This window comes from Petromyzon marinus, chromosome 11, assembly GCF_048934315.1.
Source record: "Petromyzon marinus isolate PM22_M1 ecotype Great Lakes invasive population chromosome 11, UKy_Petmar_22M1.pri1.0, whole genome shotgun sequence".
NCBI lineage: Eukaryota > Metazoa > Chordata > Hyperoartia > Petromyzontiformes > Petromyzontidae > Petromyzon > Petromyzon marinus.
The window spans coordinates 11,363,772-11,378,875 of NC_133677.1; the positions used below are offsets into that span (position 1 = coordinate 11,363,772).

General features: G+C 44.2%; 1 protein-coding gene across 1 annotated transcript in view; it reads left to right on the forward strand.

The window, feature by feature from the left end:
* The window catches only part of BIN3 (bridging integrator 3), a 168,088-nt gene extending 154,057 nt beyond the window's left edge, over nucleotides 1-14,031 (forward strand). Inside the window, exon 9 of the mRNA XM_032952038.2 lies at nucleotides 10,497-14,031. Within this exon, the coding sequence (XP_032807929.1) occupies nucleotides 10,497-10,643 (147 nt within the window). The 3' untranslated portion in view covers nucleotides 10,644-14,031. The remainder of the gene's footprint in view (nucleotides 1-10,496) is intronic.
* Nucleotides 14,032-15,104: the final 1,073 nt, after the last annotated feature.

Below are 15,104 nucleotides of genomic sequence, written 5' to 3' on the forward strand. Positions count from 1 at the left end.
GCAGTGTTGTGGTGGTGCAGTTGTTAGCACGTAACACTACAATCCTAGCTGCCTGAGATCGATACCCATCCATTAGTGGCATGTGGTATCTACACTTTTCATGGGCTCCCTTAAGTTGACTCGGCATTAAAAGAATATCTGATGCAGTTTGTAGATAGCAGCACTGGGGAGACCAAGGTAGGTGGGCATGTGGTGACGAGATGTTAACCTCCATCACCTGGTATACAGCAGGTCGTGGGTTCGTCCCAACTTACGCCTGTATATTTGGAGTTTGCATGTCTCTCTCCCCGTGGTCGTGTAGATTTTTGTCCGGGACCTCCAGTTTCTCCCTCCACATTTCGAATCAGCATGCGTTTAAGAGTATTTGGCTGCTAGAAATGTCCACATGATGAGCCATTTCGTGGAGCTATCATTTGTGGCCAGATCGCTCCTGAAAAAGAGACATGCAGGTTGCTTTAAAAAAATGTTAACACTTCTGAAAATTTGCAACAAAAATACCACGAGAAATGTGGTTCTAGACACCACCTGGAGAAGATATCAGGCATGTGTTGACAATATTATTTTATTTTTTACCTACGTGACTTTAACCAAAGGGTATGGATCCTTGCAGTCACGAAAGCTTCAAATCTAGAATATTCTTTGGGTCTTTCGGTCAAGTCACGTAGATTGGTTGAAAGAAAATAACAAAAAACGACGACGTTTTGATCACAACATAAGCGATCGTCATCAGGAGAAGAGGGGAAAGCTGCTGAGGCAGACTGTTTTAAAGGTTTAAAATGGGTGTAGCCCAAGGGTCATAAACAAATTGGGCGGGGCTAATGATGTTAATGTGAGAGATTATCATGTTAATGTAAGATCGCAGAGAGGCGTCCAAGACGACGGTGCGGAAACATCACAACCAGTTAGGATATAAACTGGTTAATAACGTCTTTCCAATGATGGCTCAGTTTATACCCATCTCGGTTGAATTTGTGTCTGTGTCTATAAATAAGGATGGCTTCATGAACGAATCTTTGTTGATAGCCAGTGGGTTTGCAAAGTACCTTCGTCTTTGAGAAATCTATTTCGTATGAACCCACCGCATTAAAACAATGATCAGCCATGGCTGTGGTATTGGTCGTACCGTGTTTCAGATCTGCCTTATGTTCACGAACACGGTCCCAGACATATCGCTTGGTTTCCCCAATGTAACTACTGCCGCAGACACAGCTTAGTTTGTAGACGCCCGGGGTATTGCATGTCAGGGATCACATCCTTCACAGATGGGATCAGATCACGAATTTTATGTACTGTGTTAAATCGAATCTGAATCTTGTGTTTGCTCATGATTTGGGAGATATTTTTAGTGACCCCTGCTATGTATGACAAGGTGATGATTTTGATTAGGTCCTCAGATGGTTCTTTCTTAACGGTTGAGGTGATAGCGTTACGGATTGTGTAGTCTGAATATCCATTCATCTTGAGAGCTTGGTGTACGTGTTCCAGTTGACTGGCTAGGTGATGATGGTCAGAAACACATCGGGTTCTATTGTGTAGAGTTTTGATGAGTGAATTCTTCTGGGATGGATAGTGGTGGGAGTCAGGTTTTAAGGAGGCATCCGTATGGGTGGCTTTCCTGTAGATAGTGTCCCATTGAGCCATCTGGTCGCTTTTCGATTAAAACATCCAAGAATGGTAACGTGCCATCCTTTTCCACTTCAATTGTGAATTTGATGGCTGGGTGTATGGAATTGATGTGGTTAAGTCAAGATGTGTTGACAATGATGGCGAACAAGTGGAGACTGACTTTTTAAAGCTATTAACATTATATTCTTGGTTCTTTTGATTTAAAGCTTTCGTGACTGCAGTAATTCATATTCTTAGCTCTTTCGGTAAAGTCACGTTGTTATTGTTTTATATATATATTTTATTATGTTTTTGTTTCCCTTCAACGTGACTTTACCGAAAGAGCTAAGAATATTCTTGGTTCTTTCGGTAAAGTCACGTTGAAGGGAAACAATAAAATAATAAAATATATATAAAACAATAAAACATTTTTGTGAAGCATCCTGTATAGCTCAGTGGGTTTTCCCTGGTAAGATAAAAAAATATATAGTTTTAATTCATATGAATGCATGAGTCCGTACAAAAGCTGGCAAAGCGGGGAGTGGGTAGCATGCACCGACGACGTCGCCCTGCGCAGTTATTGCACGTGGACACTCTTCTTCGAGATCCCCGGCTCCATGAAAATAGCAGCTCCAGTCCACGTGTGAGGGGCATAGAACCCACGGGGGGGGGGGGGGGCTAACGTATCGTCCACGACCACGTGTGGAAGACGAGCAGCAGCAACACAAAAAAGCCATTGTCCATTCCCCCACCCCCCACCGCCTACGGTTAGGTGCGGGCAATTAAGGAGAATAAAAAGCCTGATAGCTTTCCATACAATTCTCATTGAGTGAATTAGACGCGGCTGACGTGAAGCCACTCCGATTCAATTGACAGCGGATCACATGGCTCCCTTTAGCAGTCCACGTGGCAAGTTGCTAGATTGTAAAGTATTGATATAGTCGTCCAATTATATGGGCCCCATAAAAATGTGAAAAATCAAAACGATCACATCTGCATAACATTGGTTGCTATTAAGTTCAGTTTGAGCACTCGACTCGTAATTGGAAGATGATTAGTTATTTGTGGAAGTTAAGATTTTGGTTGTCCAAATTATTCGCCACTGTAGGAATGTGGAATTTCCAAGACTGGATCTGGGCCACACTTGGAGCTGAACACCACCCCCATTGCTTGAAACTAATTATACTTAAATTGACTTTTTTTTAAGCACCAGTAAATAATATAATACGGTAATTGTATTCTAGGTCATTCTTTTCAAAGGACAAATGAGTCCCATTTATAGGGCTGAACGATTTGCATAAAATATCTAATTGCGATTTTTCTGACAGACATTGTGATTGCGATTTGATTTGCGATTACATTTTTTTAAGTCAAGCTTCAGTTCATACCATCAAAATATGAACTGCTCTATATATTCTAATGCAAGGATGAGAACCTAAAATATATGAATTGCTTCCAACATGTATTTATTAAAAATGTTTAATTGAAATAGAACAATCAAAATGGAACAATTGTTAGGTCAAATAAATAAAGTTATAATATTAAAAAACAATTCCAATCGGAAAGTCATATAACTTTTCAAATCGCAGCTTTTGCGATTTGCTAATCGCATTGTTTCAAATTTCGATTTGAAATCGATTAATCGTTCAGCCCTCGGTCCCAATAAGTTTGCATCTGGTTATGGAGAGGAAATTGCAGTGGCTTGAGACAAGCTGACAGATTGGTTATGTTGACCTCTCTCAGTTACCACTGAATAAACTATCAGAGAGGGAGGGAGCAAACTCCTGGACTGGATTTTTACCATACTCTTTGGTTCTTTCGGTAAAGTCACGTAGGTAAAATTTAAATAATAAATAAATAACACAAAAATGAAAACGACTAAATTAGTTGTTTCCATTTTGTGTTATTTAAACAGGTAGGTAAAATTTAAATAATAAATACATAACACAGAAATGAAAACAACTAAATTAGTTGTTTCCATTTTGTGTTATTTATTTTTTATTTATTTTTTACCTACCTGACTTTACCGACAGAACCAAAGATGTATGGACCCTTGCAGTCACGAAAACTTCAAATCTAGAATTGGATTTTCACTGCTTGTTCCTCCTGCCCTTGTGTCTGTGTATCACATGACCGTGACGTCATTTACGTGTACTCGGAATATTTTTAAATGAAAAGTTCCTCAAAAAATGTGGCGTCTGAGTAGAATGGAAAAAAATGGCTTGAAGACACTTTACTCTAACTGTGCCTATTTGGACAAAACAGTGATTTGGTGAGTCAGCTATCGAAATGGACTATCGTGAACAGCCATGTGCAGCTTTTATTTGAGCTTCAGAGAGCAGAAAGGTGAAGAGTTGTATTCTCCTCTCGGTATACAAGGGCCCGACCACATTTTTATCTAACTCCACTCCCAAAGTAGACAAATTGGACATGAGCTGTGAATGCGTGAGCGGTTTTGTCAATGCGGTGAACTGAAGGAGCTGCAGTGTATGTCTGGGCAGTCACGATTGCCAAAATAACAGAGCCATCGTCTACACATTCGTCGCACAACAACTGGAATGCTGACGCTTGTGAGTTGACCCTAGACGAACGTGCCAACTATAGTTCTGCCGTAGAAGCAAGTCAGAAGGAAAACGTGCTTCTCTGCTCACATGAGCATTGGGATTGGTGTTCTCCACTGGGCGAGGTCGTGTGGAATAACCACTGTGGAATAACCACTGTTGACTTCCCACGATACACGTAGTACTCAATTTATAGAATCTGGAGGGATGGTTCAGTCGAGTCAACCCTTAGCCAGGATTTGAACTTAAGTTCTGCACCCTGTGGCTGGCTACATTAGATGGTCATATTGTGCAGCCCTTGGTCAGTCCACTGCCCATGCCGTGCAAGTCACGGCATGGGCAGTGTGTGAATCTGCGCCACGTTGGTGAGATGTTAATTCCCTCACCTGGTATGCAGGAGGTCGTGGGTTCAATCCCGACCCTTGATGCCTGTATATTTGGAGTTTGTGTGTTCTCCCTGTGGTCGCGTGGATTTTTCTCCGGCTCTCCCGGTTATTCCCTCCACATTTAGAATCATGCGTTTAGAGTATTTGGCTCCTCTACATTTCCACGTGATGATGATGAGCCACTTTGTTGAGCTATCATTTGTGGCCAGGTCACTTCTGAAAAATAGCTCTAGAGCTCAGTAGGTCTTACCTGGTAAAATAAAACAAATTATAGTTAAAAGTTTTTTCCTTCACCCCGCTGATCAATGTGTGGGTTGGTGAACGTGAAGAGCACAGGTGTGTGCGTATAGGAGTACCGTACAATGTTTGGCGCATGGTGGTTGCTCATCCCAATCCATATCCAGGATCAACGATGCTTAGATTATGAGGTCTGATGAGAGCAAATGCATTCCCAGGTGAGTTGTTCATTGGCAGTAGATGAGAGATAAATGGATATCTGTACTTAATATTGAGAGAGAGGATATATCGGTTTCTCAGCTTCTCTGTGATCTTCATATAGCAGCTGTGTGTTGCTGTTTAGGTTTTCAGGGTCGTGTTTTTCTTCATAAATAGACTATTGATAAATTAGTTTTGGGCACCCGTGAAATTTTCATGAAGCGAATTGCATACAGTAATTATCTAACATTTAGCGAACATGTTTACCTTCAAATGTCACCTCCAAACACTGAGGTTAAATTGTATGGGATACTGAGAATTTCAACCATTACCTATTGTCAAACTGTAATTGGATTTTTGTTTCTTTCCTTTCGGTATCCACGGAAGTTGACCATTGAAAATCACTCCAGTTGCAGAGCAATAGATATTTACAGATTTAAAAAAAAACATCATTATCGCTTTGAATTGTTTACCTTGTGTGGCTCGCCAGAGAATGGCTGCATGTTCATTTTGGATGCGTTTGTGAGAGTTGGACAAACGGCAACAGGAGGACCAAAGGGAGGCTCGTTCAGTTTATGTAGAACAGCGCGCCGCGCCACGAGAAACGGTGGCTGGAGGTTTTGTGAATGCCCAACAGGGCTCAAAGCCGCCTCAGTGTTGTCTCTAAACTTGAATGCGATCTCCTTGATTGTCACTTTATTCTACTTCAGACCTGCACATGTATGTGCACAAGAAGCCCCTGGTCACTTAACCAATAATTGAGCAATCACCCCCCCCCGCCCCCCCATGGTTATACATTATATAGGTTCCAGCAGGCTTCATGTGCAGTCACTGTCAGCCAAGCTCATAGTGTCTTTATTATTGAAGGGGTGGTGCTCACCATTGGGTGGTACTCTGCTCTGTTGGCAGCCCCTGAGTCAGTGGTGTGAATTCCACATTCCAATGGTGGGGCCGGTCTCACTACAGCACAACCTCGGTTGGTTTCCTACAAAGTGCTATGACGAATTATATTTCTCGATTTGAAGCTTTCGTGACTGCAGGGATTCATATTCTTGGTTCTTTCGGTAAAGTCACCACGTAGAAGGGAAATAATAAAAAATAAAACCATGCAATTCTCACGACGTTTCGATTGTTGCAATCAATTGTTGCAATCGAAACGTCGTGAGAATTTTATTGTTTTATTTTTATTGTTTTATCATTTCCCTTCTACGTGACTTTACCGAACGAACCAAGAATACGAATTATATAGCATGAAGAAGCTGATTACTTCTAGTGCTCCAAGTACAGAACTGTGAGAAGAGTTTAAAATTGACCCCCATCTATTAAATTATTTTCCTGAGCAACGCAACAGATTCCCTACTCGTGAAAAAAATGCATGCTGGTATTAAATACCGAGTATACCTTTTGCGTTTCTTGAGTTGTGGTTAAGGACATTTTTTTCACAATTGAATACCAATTGTTTTTGACTGCGAATGTGGCCAATTGGTCAATTTAGGAATGTTACATGCCAATGGAAAATTTTGCAACTTATCCATGGATACTTGAAGCATCTAGGCCAAACGATGCACAGTATTTTAATGGTTGCACACTTCTCATCATTACCGAGTTGCACAGAGAAATGAGCGCTTCTTCGTTGCATTTAGCAGGGACACGTTTCTTTAAAAAGAAAACCGCACATTGCACAGTATTAAGCGTGAATTCCCTGTTCAAAATTGAAATAAAATGCATCCAAATTGTCCACTTAGTGTGTAATGCCCTCCCATGATTACAATCGCAAACGCCGCGGTGGGCGAGCAGGACCCTTTCGCTGTCCATTCACAAATAAGCATTTCCACATCACTCGGTTTCCGGCCACGTTGATTGGCAAAGTAATGAGAAGTGAGTGAATGCACCGCTGTAATACGGATGTATAAATATTTATTCGTATCACCTCTACCTGAGCGCAGGGAGCTTGTCGACGTAGTGACAGGTTGGCGAGAAATGCGTGCGTGTGTTTTTTTTATTTGCAGCCTGCGCCCAAACACTAATTGCCCCTTCAAATCCGCGCACTTCACTCACGGGATGTCTAATAGTGCCCTTGATGAATGCCGGCAAAAAAATAAAACTCTCAGCCCCAACGAACATTTTCCACTTTGCCGTCTTTAGTGAATGGAAATTTATTGCGCCTTGCCGTGTCCGGCCCTGAGACTGTGGGCATAATTAGGTTACTAACCCATTGATAGGGGGGAGCTTTCCTTGGAGGCGGCGAGTTACCTCGTTACCTGAAGCAATTTCCGGGGCATCCAGACTCTTTCGTGACTGCAAGGATTCATCTTCTTTGGTTCTTTCGGTAAAGTCACCACGTAGAATGAGAATAAAATAATAAATTGATAAAATAAAATAACACAATAATATTCTCACGACGTTTCGGCCACAACACAAGCGGCCTTCATCAGGTGAAGGGACGAGACTGTCTGGAGGACAATTTATTATTTTATTCTCATTCTACGTGACTTTACCGAAAGAACCGAAGAAGATGAATCGAGACTCTTTCTAGACACGGGTTCCCTGTTGTGCCTCCGAGTTGGCTATCAGGCAAGCTGGCCAGATGAACAAACCACCTCCTCGTACCTTTGACTGTTGGCCATTGATAACTCTTGCAGAACTGCGCGGCTGCGCTGCGTAGTTCTCCAATGGCACCTCAGGGTCGCGGTCGCATGTTGTTCCGGCGCGATGTCCGTCGTTTTCGCTCCCGTGGAACTCAATATTTATATATCATTTAAAAAACTTTACCCCGTTTCATGTTTTGACTGGTCCTCCTCACAGTGGGAGTGTGAAATTGCCAACGCTCGCTCTAGGCTGCAAATGAAGATGAGTGCCGGTGTTAGTTTGTGCGAGGAGAGGCTTTGGCTTATTTACAATGAAACACACCTACGCCTGTACTCGTGCAACAACACACCGGGTGCCATTGTGGTTAGGAGTATAAAACCACACTGACGCTGTGACTTTATCACGCGCTTGTATAATTATATCCTTGCGCATGATGGCAACAATGTGTTCAGGAGCTATATTGCCAATATTCTTTGGTTCTTTCGGTAAAGTCACATAGATAGAAGAACAAAATAATAAATAATAAAAACCGCGATGTTTCGATCGCAACACAAGCGGTCGTCATCAGGAAAAAGGGGTTAGCCTCTAAAGGCAAACTGTTCATAAAGGTTTAAAATGCGCGTAGCCCAAGTGTCAGCAGCATGGGTGGGGAAGCTTATGTTAATGTGAGTGATGGTTAACAATGGCGCTGGTGGTGGGTTTCTACCAATTAAAGGGCTGCCAGGTGAAAATTAGCATGTGAATGTAAGATCAGAGAGTGGCCTCCACGGCGAGGTTGGCGCGCGGAGGTGGCTGTGTTGGTGTGAGAAATTTAACCTGTTAATGTAAAATCGGAGAGCCGAAAATAAGAACTAACATTGGAAGGTGGAAGGATGGGAACATCACAGCCAGTTATGACTTAAACTGGTTGATCACGTCCTTCCAATGATTACTAAGTTTGTACCCATCCTCTCGGTTGAAATTGTGTCCGTGTCAGTATATACGGATGGCTTGCAAAGTACCTTCGTCTTGGAGAAATCAATTTCGTGTGAGCCCACCGTATTAAAACAATGATCAGCCACGGCCGAGAAATTGGTCCTACCGTGTTTCAGATCTGCCTTATGTTCACGAACACGGTCCGAGACATGTCGCTTAGTTTCACCAATGTAATTACTGCCGCAGACACAGCTTAGTTTGTAGACGCCGGGATATTGCATGTCAGGGATCTTGTCCTTCACAGATGGGATCAGATCACAAATTTAATGTACTTTGTTAAATCGAACCTGGATCTTGTGTTTGTTCATGATTTTGTAAATCTTTTTGGTTACTCATGCTATGTATGGCAGGGTGATGGTTTTGATTGGATCCTCAGATGGCTCCTTCCTCACGGTTGGGGTGATGGCTTTGCGGATTGTGTAGTCAGTATATCAATTCGCCTTGAGAGCCTGGTGTACGTGTTTGAGTTCACTGATTAGGTGTTCATGGTTGGAGATACGTTGAACTCTATGGTGTGGAGTTTTGATGAGGGAATTCTTCTGAGATGGATGGTGGTGGGAATCAGGTTTTTTCTCGGTAGGCATCAGTATGGGTTGCTTTCCTGTAGACAGAATGGCTCATTGAGCCGTCTGGTCTCTTTTTGATTAGGACATCCAAGAAAGGTGACTGCGAAGTTTAACCCTTTAGCCAAAACCGATTTTTGACCATTGGAAATTGGAATATTACTCAGATGAATAACAACCTTGTCAACGTCTAACTTTTTAATGTGTGTATCTGGTTTCTACTTGGAAATCAGGTTATCTTTACATTTAGCTGACATTGTAGCGGCTGATGAAGCAGTCACGTTATCTACATGTTCCCAATCAGATGTCGACATTTTTTCTGTCAATGTTAAGTGTGATTTCAAGAGTGTCTTGTCCACATGATCTTGTTCAGTACGGAGCAGTCTAATTCTCTCTGAGATCAGGGCCAAGCCAGCCCTGAACAAAATTATTTGCCATTGGAAGATGTGACAGCAGCAGAGGTCAGTGTGAATGAGGTCGGTATTACCTTAGAGTCGTGGCATCTCTTCAGAAATGTGAGTGACTCGATCAGATGAGCTTTCGTGTCTCGGAGTTTGTTAAAAGATCTTATGGTTATGTGGAAACCCTCCCTGTAGAGGCAGTTACATTTTTACTTAACCTTTCGTGACTGCAGGAATTCATATTCTTTGGTTCTTTCGGTAAAGTCATGTAGATAGAAAAAAAAATATTGCCAATGTCAAGGTCTGCAAGCCACGAGAATGCTTTAGGAGAGACTTTGTGTAGTTTTGCTATTTATTCATTGAATGCGCGCAGACTACAGTGGCTTACGATTCGGTCCATAGTTTGGTTTGCATGGCCACAATCGCACTACTGTGGCCTACCTTTAATTTCCGAATTACGGAGATGTGCATATCGCCCTATTGATGTTCTGATGCAGTTGATGGTTCCATTGGTGTCTTCGAGGAGGAGGGATGCTAAAGCCAGGAGCTGCGATGTTTGGGTCTTGAGTGAGGTGTTTATTCTGGACATCTACATTGTTCCACTGGATGAGATGCTAGGACGGTGACAGCGGCGTAATCCCAGAAGGGGCAGGAGTCAGTGGAGAGGAACATTGGTGAGGCCTCGCTTGATACACATCTCGTTTATTCGTTGGATTGGAGCAAACCAGAGAACCCGGAGAAAACCCATGCAGAACAGGGGGAGAACATAGAAACTCCCCACAGAATAGAGGCCGAGTCGGGAATTAAAACCAGGCCCTTTCTGTATCAAGCACTGCGCGATCCCTGCCACCAACGTCCCTGAACGATGGGTGGTACGAATCGAGCGTAAGGATAAGAGATCATTGTTCATTTGGGTTCCTTTGAGCCCTCCGCCGCGCTCCTCATCCCCGGCGCGTGTGCGCGCCTGCCGTCCCCGCGCAGGTGAACTACTACGCGGAGGTTTCCAAGATCTTCCGCGACCTGTCGGAGAAGATTGACGTCGCGGAACGCACGGACGAGCAGCGTGAGCAGGAGAATGAGGCGCGGCTCGCCGAGCTGCGCTCCCTCTCCATCGTCGCCAACGACTGAGAGCTCGCCACCGCCGTCCCTCGGTCCCCACTCACACCCTTGCCTCACCGACTACCCCCCTCCCCTTGTCACTAACCCCCCCCCACCACCCCCACCCCATGTATGTATGTTGAACTTCTTTCGCACCATAATTGAGGTTTTTTTGGGTCTGATCGCGTAAATAAAAATGTGATTAACCTGCTTTGGCACTGTACGTAGCCAGTCGTGCTAATTGGAGGTGTGGGGGAAGGACAAAAACAAAATAAAAACAAAAAGCAGTTCTAAAGAAATGAATTTTCAGTTTACATGGTTTAGAAGTGCATGGCTCCAGTGGCTTCCAAATATCGGAAGGAAGAGTATTCCAGACGGCCGCAGAAGCGCATATGAAAGCGTTGATGCGGGTGAAGGAGTATATTCGCTTACATAGGCCCTTACATATGAGAAGCGGGTGCTATCTTTCCGCTTTCCCTGCTCGTTGCAGAGGTTCACGGTTCGCATCCAGCAGCCACCCTGGTTATCACTGCGGTGGTGTATTAACCATGACAATACTATGCGCCGTCTGCTGCACAGTGGACGTTAAAGATCCCGTGATGTCATTCACAAGAGGAGGTTATTGTGTGCTGGTATCATGCTTCAGATTTGACAATAAAAAAACTCAAATAGGGTGAAACGTAACGATCATTACTCCCTACTGCAAAACACTTTGCAGCGCCCTCCTGAGACTCGGTGAGACTCTCCCGAGATAAATAAAAACACGAGTGAAATCTATTTCAGGGGATGCTGCAATAGTGAAATGGTCGGCACGCTGGACTTGCAATCCAGAGGTTGGCAGTTCTATAAAGCAATGAGGCAAATGTCTTAAATCGCCCCCCCCCACGCATCTGTCCACCCTGCAGTATAAATATGACAGTGCAAAATATTGGGATTTGACGATAGGTTGTACAGGGGACATGACGAAGAAGACGAGTTAGTCGATCGACAGGCCACGTTTGGTGGGGTCAAGTGTGATTACTCCATCTTCAAAGACATCTGGCCAGTACTCTCCAGAGGGGCTCTCTAGAGCCCTTTCGCCAGCAGTGCTGTGCCTTTACCTTTCGCGTGCACCTTTTCATATTTTCTGAAATCCAAATTTCATCGCGAGAGGGTAACTCGGTGATCACTACTGGTGAATTAATCCGTGTGTTTGTGCCTTAAGCGAAAAATCTTAAATGACCAGAGAGACCTCGAGAAAAGCCACGCCCACCAAACCTAGGTCCATAGTGACTTCCACGTGTTTCCACAGTGAAAGATTTTGCTCGTGGAAAGAAGCATTTCTCTTCCGACATCTGGAGTGGTTGGTCCTGTGCAACAGTAAGTGGCTTGAGAAAGCAGACAAATAACACAGTACCACCGAGGTTAGTCGATGCATCTGTGCCAAGCCACAGATTGTTCAATCGCTGCTAATATTTCAGAACTATCTCGGCAGCCCCCTCTCACTTGTTCTTTCAACATTCACCAGGTCAACTCTGCACCGACTTTTCTCATGAAAGTATAAAGAGTGTTACTGCGTACGGGAGATTGGGCCTGCTTACATAATATAACCAACCCCCTTCAGGATGTGAATCTGCCATATACGTCTGTTTTCCACCATACAACCGAGTTGTGCTAGGGCCATGCTGAGCCAGCCGGGTGGTTTTGGCCACAGCAGAAGCTGAGCCGAGCTCCTGTGGACGAGTTAAAACGCACGTAGCTGCGACGCGGTGACACTCCGTTTGAATTGTGTGTGTATGTATGTGCCCACTGATGCCACGCGCAATGAACACACGTTCTTAGCCCCGTCGCTGCTTGGCCCCGAGCCATATTCAGATGTCTTTTGTAAGGCCAGCTTATCTAGATTTGGTTTCAGGCTCGGCACAGCAAAATAGCCAGTGGGGAAACCACCCTACTGTTAGTGTTCCACGCTGGCTCAGCTCAGATGTGCCAGTGGAAAAGAGGTAGTAGTTGGTGACTGTAGCTTATCGGTTAGAGTGCTAGCTTGTGATGCCATTGAATGTGGGTAGTGTTGGACATCTAATGCCATTGAGTGAGTGGTAATGGTGGAGCAAGGATACGGTGGAACGGCAGCCACCGAGAGTTTTTAGGACAAGTTCTGGGTATTTTTGTGCACGTGCACTTTGTGTGTTTTTGCTTGTGTTTTTTTGTTATTTCTGTGTGTATGTTTTGTGTGTGGAGAATGACGACACTGGTATTTAAAGCATTGCACTACAGTTGTGGAAACGTGGGTTTGACTCCCTAGCCGTGCACATCGTTCAGTTGCAAAAACGTGACCTCTAGTTCAGCTCGGCCATTGGTACCTGGTGGGGCAATCGGGAGTGCCGTTGGCTACAACGCCTCATGTGCTTTGCTGCGTGTGTGAGTGCTCACGAACATCACTCACCCCTACGGTTTACAAGACTCAACAGATTAACTTTACATTTGAATGTTGGGTGCCCGTGCGTGTGTTATATGTTCCGTGATCATGAGCTGTGTGCGTGTCCTGCATCGCGTCTTGTGTTTTTCCGCTGTTCGTTACCCCGAATTAGATGGCCTCTCGCTGTGGGTTCTCATCTGGTTGAATTGAGGATTGGTTTCTGGGAAGCAGTGTGCAAGTCCGATGGTGCTGTGGTGAAAACTCTTTACGCCTGGTCAGAAAGTTACAGGTTTGAAGCTAAGTCATAATAAACTCGGCTTATCCTTCCAGGGCCGGTACAATTGGTACCGCTTTATGGGAAGTCAACAGTGCCTGACGGTCTGGTCCCCCACCACAAGAATATGGAATGTCCACCACTTGCCCAGTTATGGAGATGAGTGCCCACTAGATAGCTTCACTTTTAATTCCTAAAAAACGACACGCGCTCTCTCCATGGCTCACATAATGGCTAGCATGTCGTGATTCCAAGAAAGGTGCATTTTTAATCACAGCCCCTGGATTATCAACTTCTGAGCTGAGCTTGATGGCTACAGAAAGTGGCGCACTTCACGGCAAATAACGCACACTTGAATCATGATGAATGGTCGTGTCCGCAGAGCTGTGTGGGTTGGTTATTATTTCGAGCACTATGCTAAATACCTACAGCGTTTAAATCTCCTTGTTGGTAGTGATGGATCAGTACTTGGATTCACATTTATTTTTTGTAATCGCTTTGTGCCAGTAATGTCTACCGCTCAGTACAAATCACTGAAATAATACTTTTGTTATTTAGCTTACGTTGTTGGGTTGGTTATGTTAAACTATATTTTAGCAAATAAGTAAAACAAAAACTGTGAGTTAACGTATGCTGCCTTGTGCCTTCTGATGATTATTTCATGTGTATGTGTGTGAAATGCATATGTATCGTTGGTAAGCCTTGGCTGAAATGGACCGTTAATAAAAAATATATATAGACACGCATCACTATTGTACACACATTTGTCATTTCACAATTACCGTGGATATTTGAAACATATCTTGGTATGTTGCGAGTTCTGGCACGCAACACAGGCCCATATGATAAGTTCATGCAGTGTGTTTCCTGTTTCAGGATGTCGACGACATTTCCGCTTACACTGCCTTGGATGTAAATCCACAGCAGCTTCCCTTTGGTGTTGCTGCCTGGTTCGTGTTAGCCTCCATGAGCTCCCTTGAGGTCGAATTTATTTAAACTTTGAGGCCCCACCTGTGCTGTCACTGGGCGAGCGTGCAACAACCGGAATTTGGCTCGCACAAAACTAAGGATTTGGCGGCGGCGTCTTGGTTAGCGCACTGCGTTACGAGCACGGCGACCACGGGTTAACCAGAGTCTCCAGACACACCATGAAGTCACGTTCAAAAATCTGTCCAAACAAGCCGGCAATACATTTCCTCTCCTGCCCTCTCCTGGCCTTCGGAGTGCAGCAAGTTGGGAGGTGGAGTCTACGTGATGCCGAAAATCCCAACCTCTGGTATTATCATCAGCCCATGATCTATCCATTGATGAACAAAATATAACACTTGTTGGAAGGATGCTGGAAAACGCATGTGAATCTAGGGCAATTACTGAAGGTGAACCAGGATCAACATTAAAAAAAACTGACAGCGGGAACAGGATGGAGTGCTTTTGTTTCATTAAATTAGATTTATTTAACAAATAACAAATGTGCCTAAGAGGAACATTTTCAATCAGTGCAAATTACGCGCAATGACGTGGATTTCAAAATATGGACACCTGACAACCTTTGAGTCAGAAGCTGAGAAGTACACAGACGAGCGTGGACAGATGCATGTTGGGAATTGCGCTCAGAGACAGAAAGAGGAACACATGCAAGCGCGCAAATGCAAATCGGAGGCATCGTGTTCACTGATGGGTAAAGTGGGCTGGAGCAGTGCACATTGCTGGAAAGGAGGGATGGTCGGTTTCCCAGACGAATGAGAGTGGCAGCCAGGGCAGTGAGGCCCCTGGAGAAGACAAACTGCCACAGAGATGGGAGATGAACTCGTGCGCAGAG